The 21156-nt window shown below is 38.9% G+C and overlaps 1 protein-coding gene across 5 annotated transcripts in view; it reads right to left on the bottom strand.

Annotated features, from left to right (window-relative positions):
* Positions 1 to 21156, bottom strand: part of agrn (agrin) — a 257946-nt gene that overhangs the window by 185144 nt on the left and 51646 nt on the right. For 4 of the 5 annotated variants that reach the window (XM_077578600.1, XM_077578608.1, XM_077578613.1 and 1 more), the window contains exon 3: positions 16803 to 16823. The exons of the other annotated variant lie outside the window; for it this stretch is intronic. In XM_077578600.1, coding sequence (XP_077434726.1) covers positions 16803 to 16823 — 21 coding nt within the window. The remainder of the gene's footprint in view (positions 1 to 16802; positions 16824 to 21156) is intronic. 5 annotated transcript variants of the gene reach the window in all.

Genomic DNA, 21156 nt, shown 5'->3' with positions numbered 1-21156 from the left:
GATTGGGCCGTCATGGGCCATCATTCCGGACGGCCTTTGCTTTTGTTGCAATAACGCAGGCACAGGTGGAAGAGGGGAATGCTTTTATGGCCTCATTTTACATGACAATGAAAGTGATTTTTAACACAAGAGAGGTGGTTATCATGAGAAAGACCTACAACAGTTGCATGCCAGAAAAGTAGTATCTAAACATACTTTGTAGGTGGATTTACAGTACATGGCATTTTTTTTTTTTTGGGTTACAAGCATGATATGACTTTTATACAAGATTATTTCCAATAAAGGTTCCTGACTTCCTGTTATCCGGCTGCTCTTCCATTTACTTTGCCATTTGTTGGTGTGTAGGGAAAAAAAACTGATTTCAATTTCCAATGATCAACAACACAAAATGAGTAAAATGAGAGTGTTTCAGCACCATGGATAGCACCACTATTTTATCATCCATCCATCCATCTATTTTCTTTTGTGGTAGACGCCACAGACTTCCGACTTCCGGGTTTCGCAGGGTCGTTTCCGTCCCAACACTCGCGTCCCCACCCATGCGCCCCCCAACAGGGCGTCTCAACTCTCAGAAATGCTTCGGACATCTGAGACAGACACACTACACACTCGCACCAGCCGACGGGAACGCGCAACCGAGGGGCACAAATGCAGAAGCGCAAGAACTGGGACGCGGGCCACACGTTGCAAACAGGAAACGGAAACAAAGCTGACGTGTGAAAACCAGGTCGGAAGTCCCGCCTCCTCCGTGGCATATACCCCATTGTGTTTGTCGTCATTTGAGTAGCAGATGAGCTGGAGCCTCTTCCAGCTGATTGGACAGGAGCAAAGCTAGAGACTGTAAAAATAAATAAAAAAATAAAAAATAAAAATAAATAAAAAAAAGCCCACAGGCAAGAATTGAGCCTTTAGACTTGGAGACAAATGTGTTAACTATCCTAAAAAAATATAATAATAAATGAAAATGAAATAGGGGAGTTTTTTTTAAGCTTTTAAGGTGATGGTAGATTTTCTGCAATTTAAGATTTTGTTTTGCTTGGAGGCCAAGTGTGAAGTTAAATGAAATATGATAAATAGTAGCCTGAAGTTACGTAATGATGAATAATCATATTGCTGTATATTGTTATTTGACTTAAGGCATCAAAAATAACAGATGCATTTAGCTATGGGATGTTTAGTGAGCCTCCAAAAAAGCGGCTATTTAGTGATACTACCGGCATTCTATTATTAATAATTGCAGTGCAAATCCACGTTATTCTTATTGTTTTTAAAAGTTTTGATTTTGTACTATTTTAGTTGCTCTGGACACACCACATATTTATGAGTTTGCCTAATCATATAGGTGTCATTTTGGGACGTGTCGGGTTTGTTGGTTACTATGAAATGTGGCAAAATGTAGCATTCAAGATGTCCTTTCATTTTTGTCTTGGAGCACAACTCCTTATTTGGGGGCGGGTTTCATTTCAGCAGAGTTTAATGTGATGTAATGTTATGTAGTGCTTAAACTTTATGGAGGATTCCATCCATCCATCCATCCATCCATTTTCTTGGCCGCTTTTTCCTCACAAGGGTCGCGGGGGTGCTGGAGCCTATCTATGGAGGATTTCTTACCCGAAAACACATATACACATTCCAATATGAACGATATGAGTTATATGTGAACAAAGCTATTATGTTGATATTTTATATTGAAATCAGCCCAATTAATAAATGACTGGCAACCTAGCTACTTGAGTTAGCCTGCATGCAACACTCAGACCTGATTAATGTTTATTTTCATTTGTTATCATTGTCAATTATTAGCTCAAATCAGTCTTCCAAACTTGTCTCTACTTGGTTTATTGAAAAACAAAAATGGCAATAAAATAATCTTGATAAGTACAGTATACATATTTTATGTTTAAGTTATATATACAGCTCAAGAAGGAGTATCAAACACCCCGCCCTGGGGAATCGACTGCTTGGTCACTTCAGCCATTTTTGATCACTTGTCTGATTTCTTGCAGATTTCGTTTTTCAGGTTTTTCTGGATTCAAATATAAGAATGTGATTTTATTTTTTTTAATCTTCTTTTCTCACTGCCGTGCCGCATGTCTAAATTGTGCCACTTGGGAGCTATAAATTGCACTTGTGTCACTTAAACCATGTCGTGTAAATCCAGCCAATGAAACTCAAAGCAGTAGGTCTGACCTTGGCTCTTAGCACAAAGAAGCCATTTAAGGCCACATATCCGGGAAATGATCTCCCTCAGCAAAGTTTATCTTTGCTCAGTCTCATATTGGCCCCCAAGTCAATAATGTTGAGTCATCGATCGTCTCTTCCTTTGCCGTCAATAAAGCACAACATAGCTTTTAAGCTAACACACCTTGTTCTAAAGAACAAGCAAAGCGGATGACCTTCAAGACCTGAGCAAGAACAAAAAAAGGAAAACAAGACACAAAATAGTTGACATTAACCCATTTGTAGGTGTAAAACTTTACATGCTGTGCTTTATAGGCATCCTGTGTGTTGTACTTTTTTCACAGTTAGCACACACAAGGAAAAACATACAGTAAGTTGGGATGTGAAGGTCATAAAAACACTCGATAATAATATTGCAATTGACAAATAAATCACTCCAGATTGAGGATATGAGTATCTGTAAGACGATAAACATGTTTTTCCAAACCAAGGTTAACACAAAGTAACTGACTCGGAAATCAATTTTCATTATGTCTATATGGCAAAGGTTGAAGAACGAGAAAAGGAACGTTTCTGCTTCCTGTTTGTCCTTGTTTAAGATCGCTATTTAATCTGCCTCTTAAACTCTTCCACCCAGACCGCAAGAAAATATCAAACACTCTGCAAGGAATAAAGAGTAGAGTTGTCCCAATCCAATCATGTGATCACATAATTATCAGCTGATCCTCAGGTGAAAAAGATTGGATTTTTTTTTCTTCAAAAAAGTAATCCTGGGGTTTTAAACTTTTTTAGAGGGCTTGTACAGCACCGGTTTATTCATCGGTTAATTGCTAGATGTCCACAAAGGAATGGATGCCAAAAATTAACAGAACACTGTCAAAATACATATTTTCTTTTACAAAGGTCTGTAAAACTACATGTCAGAGAATCTTGAAGGCACAGATTAACAAATAAATGGTCCTCCACGACAAAGGCTAAAGGGATGGAGAATAAAACATTACGACTCAACAATATTCCAGCAACAAACATTACATTATAAAAACTAGCAAGTGAGGAGTTTCCCCAAAGGAGATACCAATTACACAAAAGGTTTGCTGTTTGTCAAAAAAAAATAAAAAGTCTGCACATTTCATCACATCGCACATAAAATTGCATTTTCCCTGGATTTCCCATGGTGAAACGTTACCCCTGCAATTGTGTATGTACAGTGTGGAAAATGGCAACATGAGATATGAAACACAAAGAAAATAGATGGTTGTGAGTGAAGGGACGTTGTCAGCATTTGTAGGTCAGTGTAAATGTTTAATGCTTTATGCAAACGAGATGATGCTCAATCCGCCTCTTCTGTAAAAGGATACACTCCATCATTCCACACAAACACTTTGGAAACATCTTTCTCCTACTACTACATTTCCCCCTAAGCTCCCTACCCACCAATTAAGCACCCAAAAGTGCCAAATAGGCTAATGGACCTCTGCGACGCAGGACCTCTCATACTTGCATTACTCATTTCCCAAGCAAGATGTCTCATTCGTCTCAACCAAACTATCACAATTCTTCCAGTTCTCCAGTCAGCCTGCCGACATCACGAGCGTGTCCAAATAATCTAATTTTAAACATTCAGAGGTTCACATACAGCTCCTGCTCTCGGCACTGCATATACGGTAATTTTTTTTCTTCACAAAATGACTTAAGCAGGGTTCTGAAAAGGCCGTGTTACGTGCACTCCATTAGGGAAGCCAGGGATGGATTAGTGTAATGTGACAAGGAAGAGACGACTGGAGGTGTACACTTAAGGTGGAGCGAATAAATCCCATAATGGTCTGCTTATCTGATCAATTAGGGAACAATAATACGTGTTCTTTCGTTCTTGTTTATGTTTTTTAATGAAAAACTGCCGGGCTTTGCCACCAGGTACAATCATATCCTAAATTAATTGAATTTCATTTGCCTATTCTCAAAGGACTACTGGAGTTTCAATGCAAGGTATTGTATTGAGTCGACAATATGAATTTTTTAGTGGTGAGGGGCTTAATTGAAAAAGCTTTTCTAATTAACCAATTCATGTTTTTAAAATAATGTCCCAACCCTAAAGCCCTAGCCATTGTAATATGCTGTGCTTTTGCGTTTAGTTTTTGCGGTGTTTTTGTGTCAAAATAAAAGCAGACAGAGCCTGTAAAGTCATGTAATTACACGGTAAATTCTGTAGAGTAAATTTAACTCAATTTAGAGTAAGACCAAATAGACTCACAAACAAACCTAACAGACAAACGGACGTGGCGATTAATTCTGTTCGCACAGAATTACTCACCGTTTCCTTGTTGAATTTGAACAGCGAGAGGCGCTTCGTGCATTTATATCTGGTAAAGATGTTCGTGCTTTTCCCTCCCTCTCCCTAAGATGAGACAGATGATGACATTTTCATCCGTTGCCTTGATTGGTCAAAACAAACGTGCAAGATGCCGCATCGTCCAATCAGCTCGAAGTATTGTGCAGCAAATCCCTCCTTTCCGAGTGAAGTACCAGATTGATAATGTGAAGAACTCTCTCGAGTAAATCACAATTTTCAATCTGGTTTGTGAGGTGAATGGGAAATAACCATGGTTTGATATGTTCTCATGTAACCTCTTATATAAAGATATGTTGTTGTCCTGAACTGTTGTACAAGTCCAGGTGCCCAACAATCTGGGAATAAAGGGTGGAATCAACCTGGGAACTCTTCCTTGTTTATACTATAATCCTCCCTGCTTCGGAAACATGTTTTCGAGGGTGCTTGGGAGAGGACTTGGCCAGCCCGGTTTCTCACGCTCACAACTTTTTGTTAACGAATAAAAGACGGAGCGGCACACAGTGTGGGTAGAGTCAGCTGTGGGATACGTACAATCGCCCAGATGTTAAGCAGCTCGTCGGCTCTCCGGTCTAATGTCAAGGTAAGCGCTGATGATGATCATATTATGCTGCTTAGCGTTGAAGTGTGTTGATTGCCGTTTGCGGGGAATAAAGGGCACATTTATTCTAGCACAGTATATCAGTCTCTGTGTATTCATTGTTACCGCCGATCACTCACGATCTTGGATAAAAATATAAAAGTGAAGTAGTGTTTTCCACAAATCACGAGGTTAGTATATCGCTCGTGTCAGCTGGAATCTTTCTAACTTAACAATGTTTTTGGGCTCCTCTTGGAGTTAAGCAAACAGTAGGAGGGGCATAGCTCAGCTAGCAGTGTGGCAGTCTCCCAAGCTGAAGGTCGTAAAGTTCCTCAACTCTTGAGTGATTAATTTATTTCAATTCTTTATTTTACTCTCTTCCAAGTGTAAATATTACTCTAAAACCGAGTTTATTTGGTCCCGCTCTAAATAGAGTCAAATTCAGTCTATTGAATTTACTGTGTAGGAGTGGGATCAACATTTGAAAACACATTTCCAAAACTTTCATTTTTGAGTTTTTTTTTTTAAATTTATTTACATTTTTTGAGTGAGCAGCAGCATGAAGAGAATGCTAAAGGCCACTGCTTGAATTGTGTGTTGTTGTGTTTTTCTCTCTATGTGTCATTTCTCAACCTAGTGAGTATTCAGTGAAATCCAGGCCATAATGGCTTTTAGATGCTGCCTCCCACACGTGTACTTTCCATCGCAAAATGAGTATGTCGGGTGCTTACAGTGGTTTCATCACTCCCATATGTTGTGTGGTTATGAACTTGTCTGTGTCACAAACGACAATCTTCGTCACTGCACATAAGCCAGCGCGTCAAAATCCAAACTGCCAATGATGGTAATTGGTGGCAAAAATTAAAGGAAGAAGCAACATGCTCTGTGTTGACCTGGCAAGAGGCTTATTTGTTTTTTGTTGTTTACATAAAAATAAATTTAAACTTCACAGCTTATTTTAATAATAATGATGTTGAATAAAATATAAAAATAAATAAAGGCAAATGGTGTGAACCCACAGAGGAAAAATGTTGAGGCAAATGTGCTAACCAAGAGTCCACAGTGATGACCTTGTTTTTACGCGTGGATGCCAAAATGTAAAGACATTAGATGGAGAAATGGTTTAGAAATCTGAACCAATCAGAAATGGACTCAAATAGCCCTTAAATGTTCCATTGTAGTTTATGCGCATACTATGTCATTTTTTCAGTAAACACAAGAAAATGAAACATTTTCATCATGAGGAGACGATTTAAGCAAAAAAAAGAAAGAAGTTTTTTTGCAAAAAATCACTTTGACGATTAATTTACGAGGGTGATGACATACTGTCGTCTGCTCGATCTACTGGGCAATGTTGTGGGCTGTGTCTGGTGTTTACAGAAGCTCAACAAGGCGTCGAGCCCCCAACCCACCATCAGACCAACAACATAAAAATGGCTTCTCTTGACTGGGTGTGTCCTGAATTCGAATAAAGCCAACCCCCTGCGGGTTAGTGCCTTGTGAGTGGACTGTACGGACGAGCGAATTGGGGCCAACAGAGAGGATCCAGGGCAAGTCTGGCCTGTGGATGGGGAGCCAGAGGAAGGAGAGGATAAACAAACGCCATCAGATATGTGGGGGGGTAGGGGGTACTTGGATGTGGAGGATCTGGATTATCGTTCAATTAAATACAAATCTCCGGGCAGGAATAGGAGCAGTCATCAATGGATGCTTATCAGCTTATCCTAAGGTTCTTATCAGTATCACCATACACTGATTTTTAAATGTTACCCTTTACACTATAAATCTATAAAAGCTTTGCAACTTCAATGAAGACCAAAGGTTTTGATTGGCTGCCACTTGATATGGATTTTATTTTGCTTTATGCCTAATGTCTGTATCCTATAACACTTCTTTTTTTTCTTTTTTTATTCTCCCACCGCTGCTTTCTTTTAAGTCCCCTTTTCCCTACGAGGGGGGTTAGGCTGTTAATGGAGACCTCACCCCAAGCCTGTCCCCTGAGCTTGTCCGTCCAAACCACAAAATGAGGATGACAGTTGGGGGCATTTAGTGAAGGAGTTAGTGGGGGAGGGATGGTGCATATTCTGGGTCAGACACTGGCCTCTTAATCTGGGGATGGTCAACATGTGCGCACATGCACCAGACGGAACACCCCAATTGTTATTTACCTTACTTTTGTACACAAAGTTCTATTTATCACTACAGTAGATGCAATCATGGGTAAATGACTTCATAATACTATAACCTAGATACTGGGAACCCCCCCCATGCTTTACTGGGTTACAATAGGAGACACCGCCCTTCTCTATACAATAACCCAGCGGTGCACCCGAGCGGTGAAGATTCCTCACTCCGGGGCTCAAATGACATATTAAATATGAATGGGTATGAACTAGCGCTCTCCTTTTTAGAGTTCTGCCTCCCCAATTGCTCCCTTTTAATGGTCGCGGGTCTGCATAATGTGCTTATGTCAATTCCCACAGCCCCTTTGCACTCATTACCCGTTCTCATCACTCTCTATCCAATGACAAGATATAATATAAAAAACATAAACACTTGGGGGGGAAAAACTATTAAAATTGAAATAGCTCAATGACAGCACATTGTGGGAGTTTTGCTTGTTTGTCATGTGTAAGCATGCGAGTGAATGGTAATGTGATGTCGTGTTAGCAAGTGATTGAGGATGAGCAGTGGCCACACATTGTGGCACCCCCCCCCCCCAAAAAAAAAATGTGACATGAAATGTTTTCTACTTTGTAAAGCTGTAACCTGTTAATCACTGCCATTTATATGGTGATTTGCACACACCCTTGTGGAGCCACTCTGCAGCAAAAATGCATAGTGACTCAGCATCTCTAAGTAAATTTGTGTGTGTTTGAAACCCAGGACTGAGACCAAAGCAAAGAAAAATCTTTAGGTCCAAACGGCCGGATAAAACCAATGCTAGTAATTCAATGCAGTCATTAGAACCGACAATCCTGTCCCTCATACATAATAAAAAATGAGCAGGGTGGTCACTAAACAGGGCACGAACCTTACTCGCGAGGCAAACAAGATAATAAAACATAAACTCCTACTACATGGAAATAATAACTACACTATGTTAACAATAAACACATCATTCTCTACACAATTAAGGATGTCCAATACCAATGTTTGTAAAATTTAATTAAACACAATGACAAAAAGATGTGAAGCAAGACCTTTCTTTCTAATCTGGCATAGATGATGATTTGCCGATGGCAGAGTATAGCGCCAGCTACTGTTGAGGAGGACTTACTCGAGTTCAATTTATTTATTTATTTTTTGCCTTAAGTCTCAGTGGCTGGTTTTGGCACTCCCCATGAGCACCCAACACCTAAAAATAAGGCCGATATTGGCCCGATACCAATACCTGGTATCACCCATATACTCAGTATACTCACCCATCCTTACTATCTACAAAATGCTACTTCACAAGCACGCCTAGCTACGACGGTCGTTGTGTTGATGTCATTTTCTCAGTGAATGCAAACTTCCCATTCGCTTTGTGTTACCAGGTCACTGCTATATGTTGAAATAAAAAGCCGAGTTGAATTGCTGAATATTAAGTGCTGGCCAGAGGAGATATCCCTTTATAAAAAATTAAAAAATAATTTTCAGCCTTGAAAGGTACAAGCACCAAACTACATTAAATATAGCTATAGCTAGACTCCTTATCACACAATTTAAGAATGAGGTTATTTTTCTTTCAGATGGCATCCCAGTATCTTGAAACAAACAGACACTGGAAATTGATACGCCGCCTAATCTTACCACACAAAATGCTCAAGGTGTTGCCATGTACATGATACATCTCATTTTACTACGTTAGATGTTTGTGTTGAATCAATAACATTTGTATGTGTGTTCTACTTGCTGTGCAACATTTTGCTACACCCAAAATTAAGTGGATGTCCTGTTCACTTCATGATAGGCACATTGTCAGATCAGTTTAGGCCAATTTCCTTGCTTCATTAAAGAGCCTCTTCTCAAAGCAAAGCTGAAATGATTTTGCTCATTCCTTGTGTGACTCATAAATGCCACAGCCTTCTGTCCTTTTATGGGGGAATGGTGGATTCCATCCTTAAATTGCCAATAACCTCTCATGCGATGTAAAGATGGTTTTACTATAAGGAGGTAATTAAAGGGGCTCTCTCACAGGATACCATTGAAACTAGGAGGAAGAAGATGGTCGAGTTCATAGTAGGTAAGAAATTCACAACGGAGCACTTGAAGCTTTGTGCTGGAGCAACAGGCTCCTCTAGTGGTCCTGTTTGGGATTGCAGCTGGACGACACAACCTCTCTTCTTTTTTCTCCCCCTTATGCGATTAAAACATGTCATTCACTATCAACTGACTTCAGAGGGTGAATTGAATTTGCTTTTAATCACCTAAAATGCACCCTCTCAAAATAAAATATGAGTTGGCAAAAGAGGGGGGGGGAAATCTCATCAAAGTTGTTAAATACCGCAAATTATTTAACATGTGGGTTAAAACTAAAATATAATTAAAAACAATGCTACTACTAATACAAATATATGTAATTATAAAACACAAGAAAACTCCAGGGCCCATATGAATGAATGTGAGTGTGAATAGTCTTGATTGGCAACCAGTCCAGGGAGGAGTTTGCCTTTGGCCCAAAGTCAGCTGGGCTCCCCCGCACCCATTGAAAATAATAAATGAGGAGAATTGATGAATATTTTTGCAATTCCCCCTGCTTTTAGCAGCAGGAAGTTTTTGCTGACTCAACACATATAGTACTGTACATACATACAACTAGCCAAGAGATGGCAGCAGTTGCAAAGAGAAGAGCACCTTGCTGAGACGTGTCAGGATTGTTGGGAAAACAACCTTTCAATTATGGCAAGAGCTTTTAATCCCTTGAGAGACCTTCAATTTTGATGCCCGAGTCAGCACAATTCACACAGTAAGACATAAAAGGGAAATACAGTATATCAGTGACATTCAAAGCAACTTGACTAAAAACATTGCTGTAAAACCAAAGCAAAGCTTTTTGAAATGAAATATTTTAAATGAAGTATTCCACCCAGTTGAAGGTGTTGGACACGTGGCGGGTCAAGGCTAGTCAGAGGCATGAGCAGACATTGCAGGAATATTTCACCAAGTTTGATGAGACCTTGCAGATAAGAATTTACATGGGGGTTGGAATGAAACACTCTTGGTTCTGGTGCTACTGTATCTGTACTTGGGGTGGGGTTACTTCAATTGTTACACCGTCTGAAGTAGACAGAAAATCAAGTGTTAAGCTTAATGATAGTGTGCAAAAACAACCGCAGCAACTCAATAAACATGCCCTTTAGGCAACAATCGTCTCATATAGTGAATCACGATGGTTTTGCAAAAAATACTCATTTATTTATTAAGAAACTTTTACAAAACTTCAGCATTTGAACGGTTACTATAGTCTAACCTTAGCATATTGTGCAGCCGTTCAGTTCAGCAAGCATCAAGAGATGTGACTTTTCTTTAGCTTTTTTGCAAAACTCTAAAAGAAAAGGCATTCTCAGAAAAGAATGTGAAAGGACAAGCTCACCATACTTGTATTATTTATATATACATGTACTATTATGAGTTTTTAACCTACTTCTACACTTAACAATCAGTGGTACTTTTAACACCACTGCTAAATGTTACAATGTTACATTTCATTAATCCGAGAAAAAAAAAAAGGCTACTCAAGATACAAACAAATCAGAGTCCTGTTCCATTTGTAAATCATTGAAACTCAATTCTGTCTGTGAATTGCATCACCCTAAATAAAAATAAAAATAGATACATGTTATAACAAATGTTGGCTATGCAGTAATAAAATACAAGAAAAAAAACATTTGGTTATAGCTCTAAAATATAGTCATTACTTATGGCCTTTTTTGCATGACTATAACAGGATCAAATGTATGTCGCCCACGAAGTCTGCCCAAAAAATCCAGATTAGTGTTGATTTAATTGAAATCTCAAATTATAAAGCCTTTAAATGTGAACATTAAATTGCCGGAGGCGTCTGCTCTCGACACAGCTCATCTGCCTCAAGACACTTTTGGAAATAAACTCTCAGGCTCAAACATGTGGAGCGAGAAATAAACAGTCCTGTGTGCAATTGTCCATGGAAATAAACACTCATAAGTCCTTTGCAAAGACACTACTTGCGCATACCAGCCTGCAAGAACTAACATGTTTATATTCCAAGGCCCTGACACCTTGAAATGGACACAAACAAGGCGGCGTTGATACTGGTAATGACTAACAAAGATTTGTCACAGAGGACTTGAAATAACAACCAAAGAAAAACAATGACTAAGAACCAAGAAGGTAAACCATGTCAAACTCAAGCATGAGTCAAGTATGTGATGTTTAAGGAAGTCAGACATTGAAGCCCCCGGGGGTCACACAATTTTGGAATTTGTCCAAAATCTTCAGGAAAATATGCGTACAGTAATCAGATTTGAACCACCATCATGCATGACATCACACAAGATCTTGGCAAACAGAGACACACAACGATCAGCTGTATGTTTAACTTGCAAGTATTTTGTATATCTTTTATTAGGTTATGTTTCGCCCTCCCAAGAAGGGTACTAGCAACAACAAAGAGAGAAAAAAATAGAAAAATAAAAAAGTTCTTATTTTTACACTTATATCGCTGTTCTGAATGATAAAATGCAACATAAAACTTTTTCTTTGGTCCTTCCTCGGGTCTCCTGACGGCCTCACGACTCTGGCTGGAAGTGTTCGGTTTAGGTGAACGGTATGGGATTTTTTAATAGGTTTTAGGTGAATTAATGAATACACACTCACACGCACATACGTACATACTCACCCACATACAAAATAAAAATAAATAAATAAATAAAATAAAATAAAATAAAAGATAGAGCAATGATGATGACATGTCAAATCGGTAAAATTACCGAATGAACAATACTGAGCTCTCCAGAAAAATAAATAAATGAATAAAACTTTTGCTTCCATTAATACTTGTTCTGACAGTTTGATAAACTTAAAAAAAAATTCACTTATTACAGTAGAACCTCGAGCTAACAAGACCTGAACCAATGGACACCAGATTCAAATGACAGAAAATAGTGTCCAGTACAATCTAAATGCTAAGATTTGTATTGATTTTTTTTTATTTTTTTTAAAGATGAACATTTTCAACCAATCCAAATGCTGCTTTGCCCAGTACCTCTCAAAGTCTGTTAGTTCCAGAACGGTCCACAATTGACGGCAATTTACACCAGCAAACAGTGCTGACATAGACTGGACACATTTCCAGCTTGCATTGCTCTCTCATCTTAGATAAACAGACTTTAGTAGACTAGAGCAGGCTAAAAAGTGTGCTGATGTGACAGCAATGTTGGCGGGGGTGATTTTGCCATCAAAAGCAATGCATGTATATACTGTATGTGGCGGCCATTTTAGCAGAGGCGACTGTCCCCTCATTGGTTACAAAAAAATATAAAACAAAGTTGTTGTTTTTTACTTTATTAGATGTTTTTAGTCAATGAAAAATTTACTTTGATGTGACGGATAATTGATTCAAACTGATGATGTCTTCCTTCTAACAGTCTGTTAAATCAAGGTTCTACTAGACTTATGTTTCTATTATTTTCTATGGAGAAAATATGAACAAAACATGAATACTCTGTGTTCAATTGATTGGATCCTATTCCTTTAATTTGAATAAAAATCATATGTAATTAAAATGTGATTTGAGTAACAATACCCTTATCAAATTATATTTAGAAATGAGTCAGGGTGGAGAATTATTTGTCTAAAAAAAAAAGACTTTAAAAAGCACTAGTTTTTGCAAAGTCCTTATACTTGTGATCATGGGAGAACAACACATTCAAAATGCACCAATAATCTTCATCATCAGATAGAAGAGCTTCATTTGCCTGACCTTCAAATGTTACAAGTCCAGGCCTTGAAAACTTTGCCGAGTGTGTCACGTCATTAGACTCTTATCTGTACAGAGGCAGAAACACAAGGTCAGACGGCCCTGACTACTGGGAAGGCTTTCCAGATAGATGAGGAGTGTGTCTCATCCAAGGCTGGACCTCCTGGGCGGCCTTTAATCTGAAGGAGGATGGGATGCCAAAAAGAGGGAGAGATAACTCGAGCATGAGAAGGTGTTGCTTGCTTGGCTTTAAATGGGCAAAGCGAAACAGTGTCCACAATAAATGGAAAGGGGAAATGGGAGGTGTTATTGCTGGTATTTGAATAAATATTAGGCATTCACTGACTATCCCACTGAAGGTCTTGGAAAAAAAGGATCACTGCCGGACATAAAAGGAAAACTGGAGAAAAAGGAGAACTATTTTCGGCTAAGGAATCCACAAAAGATGCGCTTGTGTGCGTTGTTAATAGACTGTTAACTTTTGAAACAGTTTCTTAAGGCTGGAGGAGAAGTGCACATTATGCTGGTAGATGAAACTGCCTTTCAGCGAAGCACCTGCAAGCTCAATGTGCTAGTCATGGGCTTTTTAAAGAACATGGCCGGACTCTAAGAAATGAATTGTTTTTATACAATACCACACATTCCGTACATAGAGATATTGAACAAAGCATTGCAATACCTGATTTTACTTTAAATTGAACTAAGGACTACGGGAAAAGGCGGCATATTAAAACCAGAGCCACAGGTGATTACAAGGGACTCAATTGAGTATAACAGTGCATTCACAAATGTATATGCACCGGTTTGTGTTCTAATCTTAAGAGGAGCTGAGGTTACACACCTTTCTATCTTAATGCATCACTAATGGCTTGATAGTTCCTCTAATATAGAAAGAAGCACTTTGCTCAGAAGAGTATAACTTGCATGTGTGAGTCATTGCTAATCATTTATCAACAGTTTGTTCTTCACACAGGGAAGGTCCATAGATTGATTGCTGGTAACGATGCTCAAAAAGTGAAATATAGTATTTTGATCGATTGGGATTTATTTCACTTTAAAAAAAAAAAAAAAAAGAGCGGACCTGCGAGAGAGGACCTGCGAGAGGAGACCTTGCGTAAGAGCACTTTTTGTTAGTCCGCCTGGTCTGTGAGAGGGGGCAGGGAATGGAACTCATTGCCAGATAAGATTAGACAGTTAACATATAAGGCTTTTACTAAACATTTGAAAAAAAGTGGCTTATTGATTCATATACTTGTCAGCACTAAAAAATACTGAATCTGTTGTGCTGTTATGTGTATTTGTAATGTACTTTATTGTTTCTATTCTTAACAGCAAAGTTGTGTTGTCTTGTTAGTGTGCCGGGACCTGTTTAGTCCAATTCTAGGTTTTTACTAATAGTGTGTCTGTGTTGTACTTATATTTTTTGTATTTTATTGCTTTTTTTTAACATCATGGCCAGGGGAATACAGATGGAAAATAGCCTTCGGGCTAATTCTGGCTTTTTGAACTTGTGAATTTCTATGTGTTTTATTAAATTGCACTGTCCCCTTTTAAATATAGTGGTACTTCAGAGTTTGAACATAATTCGTTCCTGCGAAGTGTTCCAAGTCCGAATTGTTCAACCTCCGAAACATTTTTTCTCATAGGAAATAATGTAAATGCAATTAATCCATTCCCAAGCTCCAAAAACAAAAAATTCCCATTTTAATTTCTATTTATGTTTTTTATATTTACACCCTGTACAGTATTTAAACAATAAAAAATTACCTTACCTTTTTCGTTGTGGTATGATGGCATCAGGTGATGATAAATGCTATGTTAATGCTTGCTTTAGTTCAGTGCTGAGTTTGTGTATTTTACACATTTTGGGCATATTGTTAGACTACTAAGCGGTCCTTGCGTGCATTGTTTAACGTCAGGCACGCTGTTGAACAGCTAAGGGGGGTCCTCGTGCCAGTATTTACAGAAGTAGTCACGGTAGTTACAACGGCGCGATAATCTCCTTCCTAATTCCACTGTGGTTCGTAGCACTGTATGTTTTTCTTTGCTGCCACTGGCAATGTTGTCTTTCTTTGGGCCCATGGCGAAGAAAATTGTCGCGGAAAAATCAAAATGCACTCGCGAGTATGGAGCACCTTCAGGAGTATTCACGATCTGACTGGAAATGAACAGTGCATCGTCTCAACTACCGCAACGTGAGCATTCGTCATTGCTCGGCTTCCCGTTTTAAAGGTACGTTCGGCTTAACTTGCTTTCCTTGGGTGTTGGAACTCCGAAAATGAGTTCAAACTCCGAAGCATTTTTTATTCCGATTTTTTGGTTGAAGTCCGATTTGTACGAGTTCCGAGACGTTCAAACTCTGGTTCCACTGTGAATCACATCAAATCAAAATCAAGTTCTTTTACCTGTCAAACTGTTTCAGATGTCATCATTTTTTCTGCTCACCAAGTATCATGACGGCAGAAAGGGAATTTGTCCCAAATCAGGTCGAGGCGAATAAACACAGCGCTATTTCACAACACTCTCGGCTCAGATACACTCTGTAAACTTTGGAGATGATCAGCGCATAGCCGGGACTTTTTTTTTCTTCGTTTTTGTGATGTCACACGAGAAGGGAGACACTTTGCTAGTTCGCGAGCTACATCTCGAAGATTTGGGACACCCCTTTGTTCTTGTGAATACGCACAAGCAAGGGCTAAGGGGTATAATTTGAATTGTCTTTAAATATATTGGTGGCATGACGCTAATTAGCCTGTAACAATCCATAAATTAGCTGTAGTGTTCTAAACTCGAGAAAAACGTAACGGCTTACAGTCCAGAAATTACGATAATTAAAATTTTAGCAGGTGTGTGTAGATTTTAATGGTTGTAATATTTTAGATTTTAATGGGAGTTTGCATTAAGAACGAGTTAACTCTTTGACTGCCGTTTTCAGAAAAGGGATGCTGTGGGTGCCAGCCGATTTAAGCATTTTTGACTGATCTTTCAAGGTGCACAGAAAATTATGTGTTTGGACTATGGAAACACACATACTACCAAATGAAAGATTGGACTCTCATCTTTCATCAGAAAAAAAGTTTGTTTCTACCTTATTCCGTTTTTCAGTAATCAACAATAGAAAATGGTTAGTTTCACCTCTGTTTTGAAACAAACGTTTTTTAACGTCTTTGGCACTCCTCCATAGGATTTTACTAAACGTTATTTAACGTTTTTGGCAGTCAAAGAGTTAAGAATGAAAATGTACCAGGCATTTGCATTGTTTTATCTTCTTAGAGGTGATTGTTTGCCTCGGCTTGGGCATCCAGAGTTGCAGTTAATAAGATCCCTATGGAGACCAGTTCTTTTGCAATAATTAGAACCTTGCTCAGCCACTCATGGTCTTTGACCTTCAACTCACTCTTATCCTTGCCTAAAAGTCGTGCAAGTGTTTAAAGCCTCACTTGAGGGTCGATACCACACACAGATGCATTCACAGACTAGTTTGACTGAACATTAGTCATTATGGACCCAACCCGTAAAATATTAGATGTGCAGCTATAAACTAACATAAAATGTAATCAAAGAAGGAGAAATTCCAATGAGCAATAACAGTTGGAAAGGTGCAAACATTTTCATGTCAGATCTACTTGAACTCCAACAAGTAACACTGACTGAAACATTTTGAACTTTCACACTTGATATTAAAAGTGGTTCACAAAGTCCACATCGATAAACAAGTTAGAAGATTAGCTTGGTAAAAGAAAAGTTCTTACCTGCAACGATATACTTGTGAGCTTTGGTTGGCAAAAAGAGGAGGAAAAATAAGAGTTACTGGAAGTTAGCTTGAAGAGAAAGTCTGAACAACAAATCAAAAAATATGGCTGAGGGTGAACAAGATGAGAATGACTTAAATGAGGCAGGAAGTAGATCACCACATCTAATGATTGTCTTAATTGTTTTATACTATGAGGTCAAAATCTGTTTTGTGTTTCAAAAGTGTTAATTGTTTGGGTTTTGATAGCTGCTTGCTAAATGCACCGGGAGCTAAAACGTCCCTTATGTGTGACCCCCTTACACATGGGAAACACGAATGGAAGGCCATCAAGGAGTTGGAAGAGTGCTGCCCCCCCCCCCCCCCCACACCCAAATTAACTAGAAAAAGAATTGAGAAAGTAACACACTGCTGGCAAAGTTGATCATTGATTAAAGATTTTATGTCAGTCACAGTTCCTCAAACTAACTTGTACTTTTTACAAGAAGATTTTTATTTATTTTTTCAGACAAATTGGATGCCATCTATCATCACTATTTCATTCAGTACAAGTTCAAATGTTCTGAATTGTGATCTAATTTTATCAAAGTTCTTGATCTAGCTCCCAAAAAGTAGCCGTCCGTCCTCCCAAACAAGACTCATTTTGACGGAAGTTGTCCCTGGGTGGGTATTAGCGCAACATCCTCTGTCCTCCTCTGTTCGCCCTCTTTACTTTCTCTCATTTTGCTTTCTCTGCTCTCTTCTTGATCCTCATTATTCCAAACTGGGGTCTCCGAGGGAGCAAACAGTCTATTATCCAAAGATGGAGCTTAAGACAACTTAAATCTCCGGAGGAGTGGCTATTTAGTCAAGTTGAAAGAGTGCAAGAGAAGGAGGGAGTGTGTGTCTGGCCTGGCGTTCCCATATCACTTAGGCTAATGTGATTATAAGGGGAGCGAGGAGCGGTGGTGGGAGTGGGGGGTGGTCCATTTAGCTCAGTGTGTTGGTTCTAAGTGATTCATGTCAGGGCTATAGATCGAGAGAAGTGGCTGATCTCAGGACTTCCTTTAGCTCAATCAAGCTAAACAAATAAGCTCGCAGAAATACCGAAGCTCATAAAACAACAGCCCTTCAACAAGTTCTATTTTTCATTTAGCTTAAACACTCGTGGGCACGGATGTGGGCTAAATCCATTGAAGATACCTGGAGCTAAACAGCAGAATTTAGGAGGAAGTATATTCTTTTTTTATTAGTAGTAATAGCACTTGAAGAGATCAGACTGTACTCATTACACCATCTACTGTAATTAGTTTTACGGCTGCAGTATGTTGTCATTACAAGAAGGCCACTAATATAAATATAAACAATATCATTAGAAATTCAAAGCTCTCTTCATTTAATGACATGTAGAGGACTCTCTTTCACTTCTGGTGTATGTCATTTTCATCTGCTCTTTTTACGCTCGTCCCTAAAAAGAGAAAAACACCCACTGACATGTTCAAACTCCCAACTAGATTTTGTGCAATATTAGAGCTGTATTTTTATTTAAAGTTTTAAAAACTCTGGGCCATTCAAATTTTGAAGTTCCACTTTTAAAGCTTGTACAATTTTGTTAAATTCACAACATGGCTAAATCCAAATGGAGACGATTAAGTGTAAACCGGTTTCCCTCATTTATTTGGAATTCCAATGACATTCCAGTCAAAATGTCTTTGTTAAAAGTTGTGTGTTCCAAAGGTAGGGGGTCTTTGTTTCCAACTTCTGATTCAAGTTCACCACATGGAGAGAGCCCACAGAATACTGTCCCTCTCAAAGAGACACCCCCTCTTCACGGTCTTTCAAGGCAGGAAGAAAAATTTGTCATCCGTCCCATTCTTTCTCATTCCATTGTACACTTCCAAAACCTCTCTCATCTCACAATGGTCAAGGGGAAACGCTTTCTTGGCATGGAAATGTTTCTTTTTTTAAGACCAACCTGAAATCAACTGCATAACAAGCTTACCACCCACCAAACACCATCAATGAATGCCATTGGTAAAATTTCGGACATCATCATTAAGAATTTATTGAGGCAGACTTTTCAGACCGAAACTTCGTGAACAAGCTTCAGAGATGTGTGAATCCGGACTGAAGAGGCGTGCGGCCAAGACCCATAACTCGGAAATCAGGGATATGTTTAAAGCAACACAGACCACCACTGCATTTTCTCACAGGCAAGATAGTGTGAGTTGTAAAAAAGTCCAATCAGTTTCCAGCTGTGAGGCATATACAAACCTTTCACTATATTCCCTTTTTTTCCTCAAGAATAAATAGAAGCCGAGAAATAGGCCGGGGGCAAGAGCAGGAAAAAGGGAGGGATGGGATGGGATTCTTTGGGTCCTTGTTTACTTCATGCAGCGCATCTTTCAAGTGGCACCAATTTGCCGTGGTGGCCTTTGCCAAAACGTGACTTGTTGGAGGGGAGAAAGGAAAAGTTGAACTAACCGCTTAGATCCACCATTCTGGCACAATTTGGTGTTATTCTTTTACTAGTCAGTGAAGTTATATTAATGTCAGGACAGCCTGGCCTAGAGTTTGTACATTGGTGCGGTCCAGTGATATTGTGATTATGTATAAATGACTGTGAAGAAATGAACTGATCTAAAGCACTGATGCATGCCACTGAGGTTTATGAGTTCTCACAAATCTGCCCGGATGAATTCAGCTTCTCATCAGGGAGTGAGAGTTTCCCCTGATTTGACAAGAGTTCCAGAAACATTCCTCCCACACCCACAGTTTGATGATGAGCATGCAACTCCTCCTACAATCTGCTTCCACTGTGTTGACGAGTTGAAAGGTGGGAGCTGCCGTGATTATGAAGAGGTCCGATGGCTGGTGGGACTGAGACGGGGAGAAGTGTGATGGCTGCTTATTTCCTTTCATCTTCCAGAACTTCATATCTAGAACAATTTGTCCGAATTTCTTTTTTTTTCCCTTTACATTTTGTCAAGACCGCTACCGTAGGACAGTTATTGCAGCATACAGGATAAAAAGATTTATGCATACTGTTTAGTTACAAAACCAAATCATTACTCCTTAACCATATTTTTTAATAAAATAAGGCTTCAATATTTGTTATTATAATCTATGTATTGCATCAATCTTATAATGGTGAATACAGTTTTAGCCTGAATTAAAAGTATAAGAGATTTCACCGTGCCATCGTCCCAAAAAATCTGTAGTTAATAAGATAGATAGATTGCATAAGATCAATTAACTCTTTGACTGCCAAAAACGTTAAATAACGTTTAGTAAAATCCTATGAGAGGAGTGCCAAAGACGTTAAAAGACGTTTTTTTCAAAACAGAGGTGTTCCTAACCATTTTCTATTGTTGATTACTGAAAAACGGAATAAGGTAGAAACAAACATTTTTTTCTGATGAAAGATGAGAGTCCAATCTTTAATTTGGTAGTATGTGTGTTTCCATAGTCCAAACACATCATTTTCTGTGGACCTTGAAAGATCAGTCAAAAATGCTTAAATCGGCTGGCACCCACGGCATCCCTTTTCTGAAAACGTCTGGCAGTCAAAGAGTTAAGCTCGGACAAAATTTAGATTTTTGATTTGTTCCAATACCGATACTGGTATCGGCAGAGGCCCCGGATACTGCATTGAAACAGTGATATCGGTATCGGTGAGTACTAACAAGTAACATGCCGATACCATTCATTCTGATGCTAATATAGTCACTATCACTGATGTGTGACATGTTCACTGCATGCCGAGCTAAGATATCCTATTGGCCCTTGAATGCTCTGAACCAATGGCAGGACAGCTTTTTCATGTTGAGAAAAAAGAAATTGGTATCGGTATGGTATCGGCATTGGCCGATACTGCAAAGCTATTTATCGGAATCGGTATCGGGGGGGAAAAAAACGGTATTGGAACAACACTACTAATTACTGCACTGTAGTAGTTATTGTACAAATGTCTTCTCCTGCATGCATTTTTCTATTTCCTTTATGTACCTACTATTGCTGATAAAACAATGCCAATTTTCCCTTTGTGGTACTAATAAAGGTTATCTTATATCAAAATATGTATTATATTAGTATACTTTTGACCTCATAGGTTTGTCCACTGGACTGACATACTGTCAGGTACTAATTCATTTCCTCTCCTATGTAGCTGTGTAGCATTATTTTGTATCAAGTGTACTGTATCGGCCAATCACTCATTTCAGTGTTCCACATCCACATGGCCGTCACAGGCGCTTAGCAATTAGCATAGCTTATCCGTCCTTCTCCCTGTCCTCGTTTGGTTATAACGATACTAGTCACAAGTGTAGCTGATTGGCGATGATAAGTGACTTGTTCTGTGTTGACGCCGGATGTGA

The sequence above is a fragment of the Vanacampus margaritifer genome, chromosome 1, assembly GCF_051991255.1.
Source record: "Vanacampus margaritifer isolate UIUO_Vmar chromosome 1, RoL_Vmar_1.0, whole genome shotgun sequence".
In the NCBI taxonomy this organism is placed as follows: domain Eukaryota; kingdom Metazoa; phylum Chordata; class Actinopteri; order Syngnathiformes; family Syngnathidae; genus Vanacampus; species Vanacampus margaritifer.
This window is presented reverse-complemented; position numbering and strand designations above follow the sequence as displayed.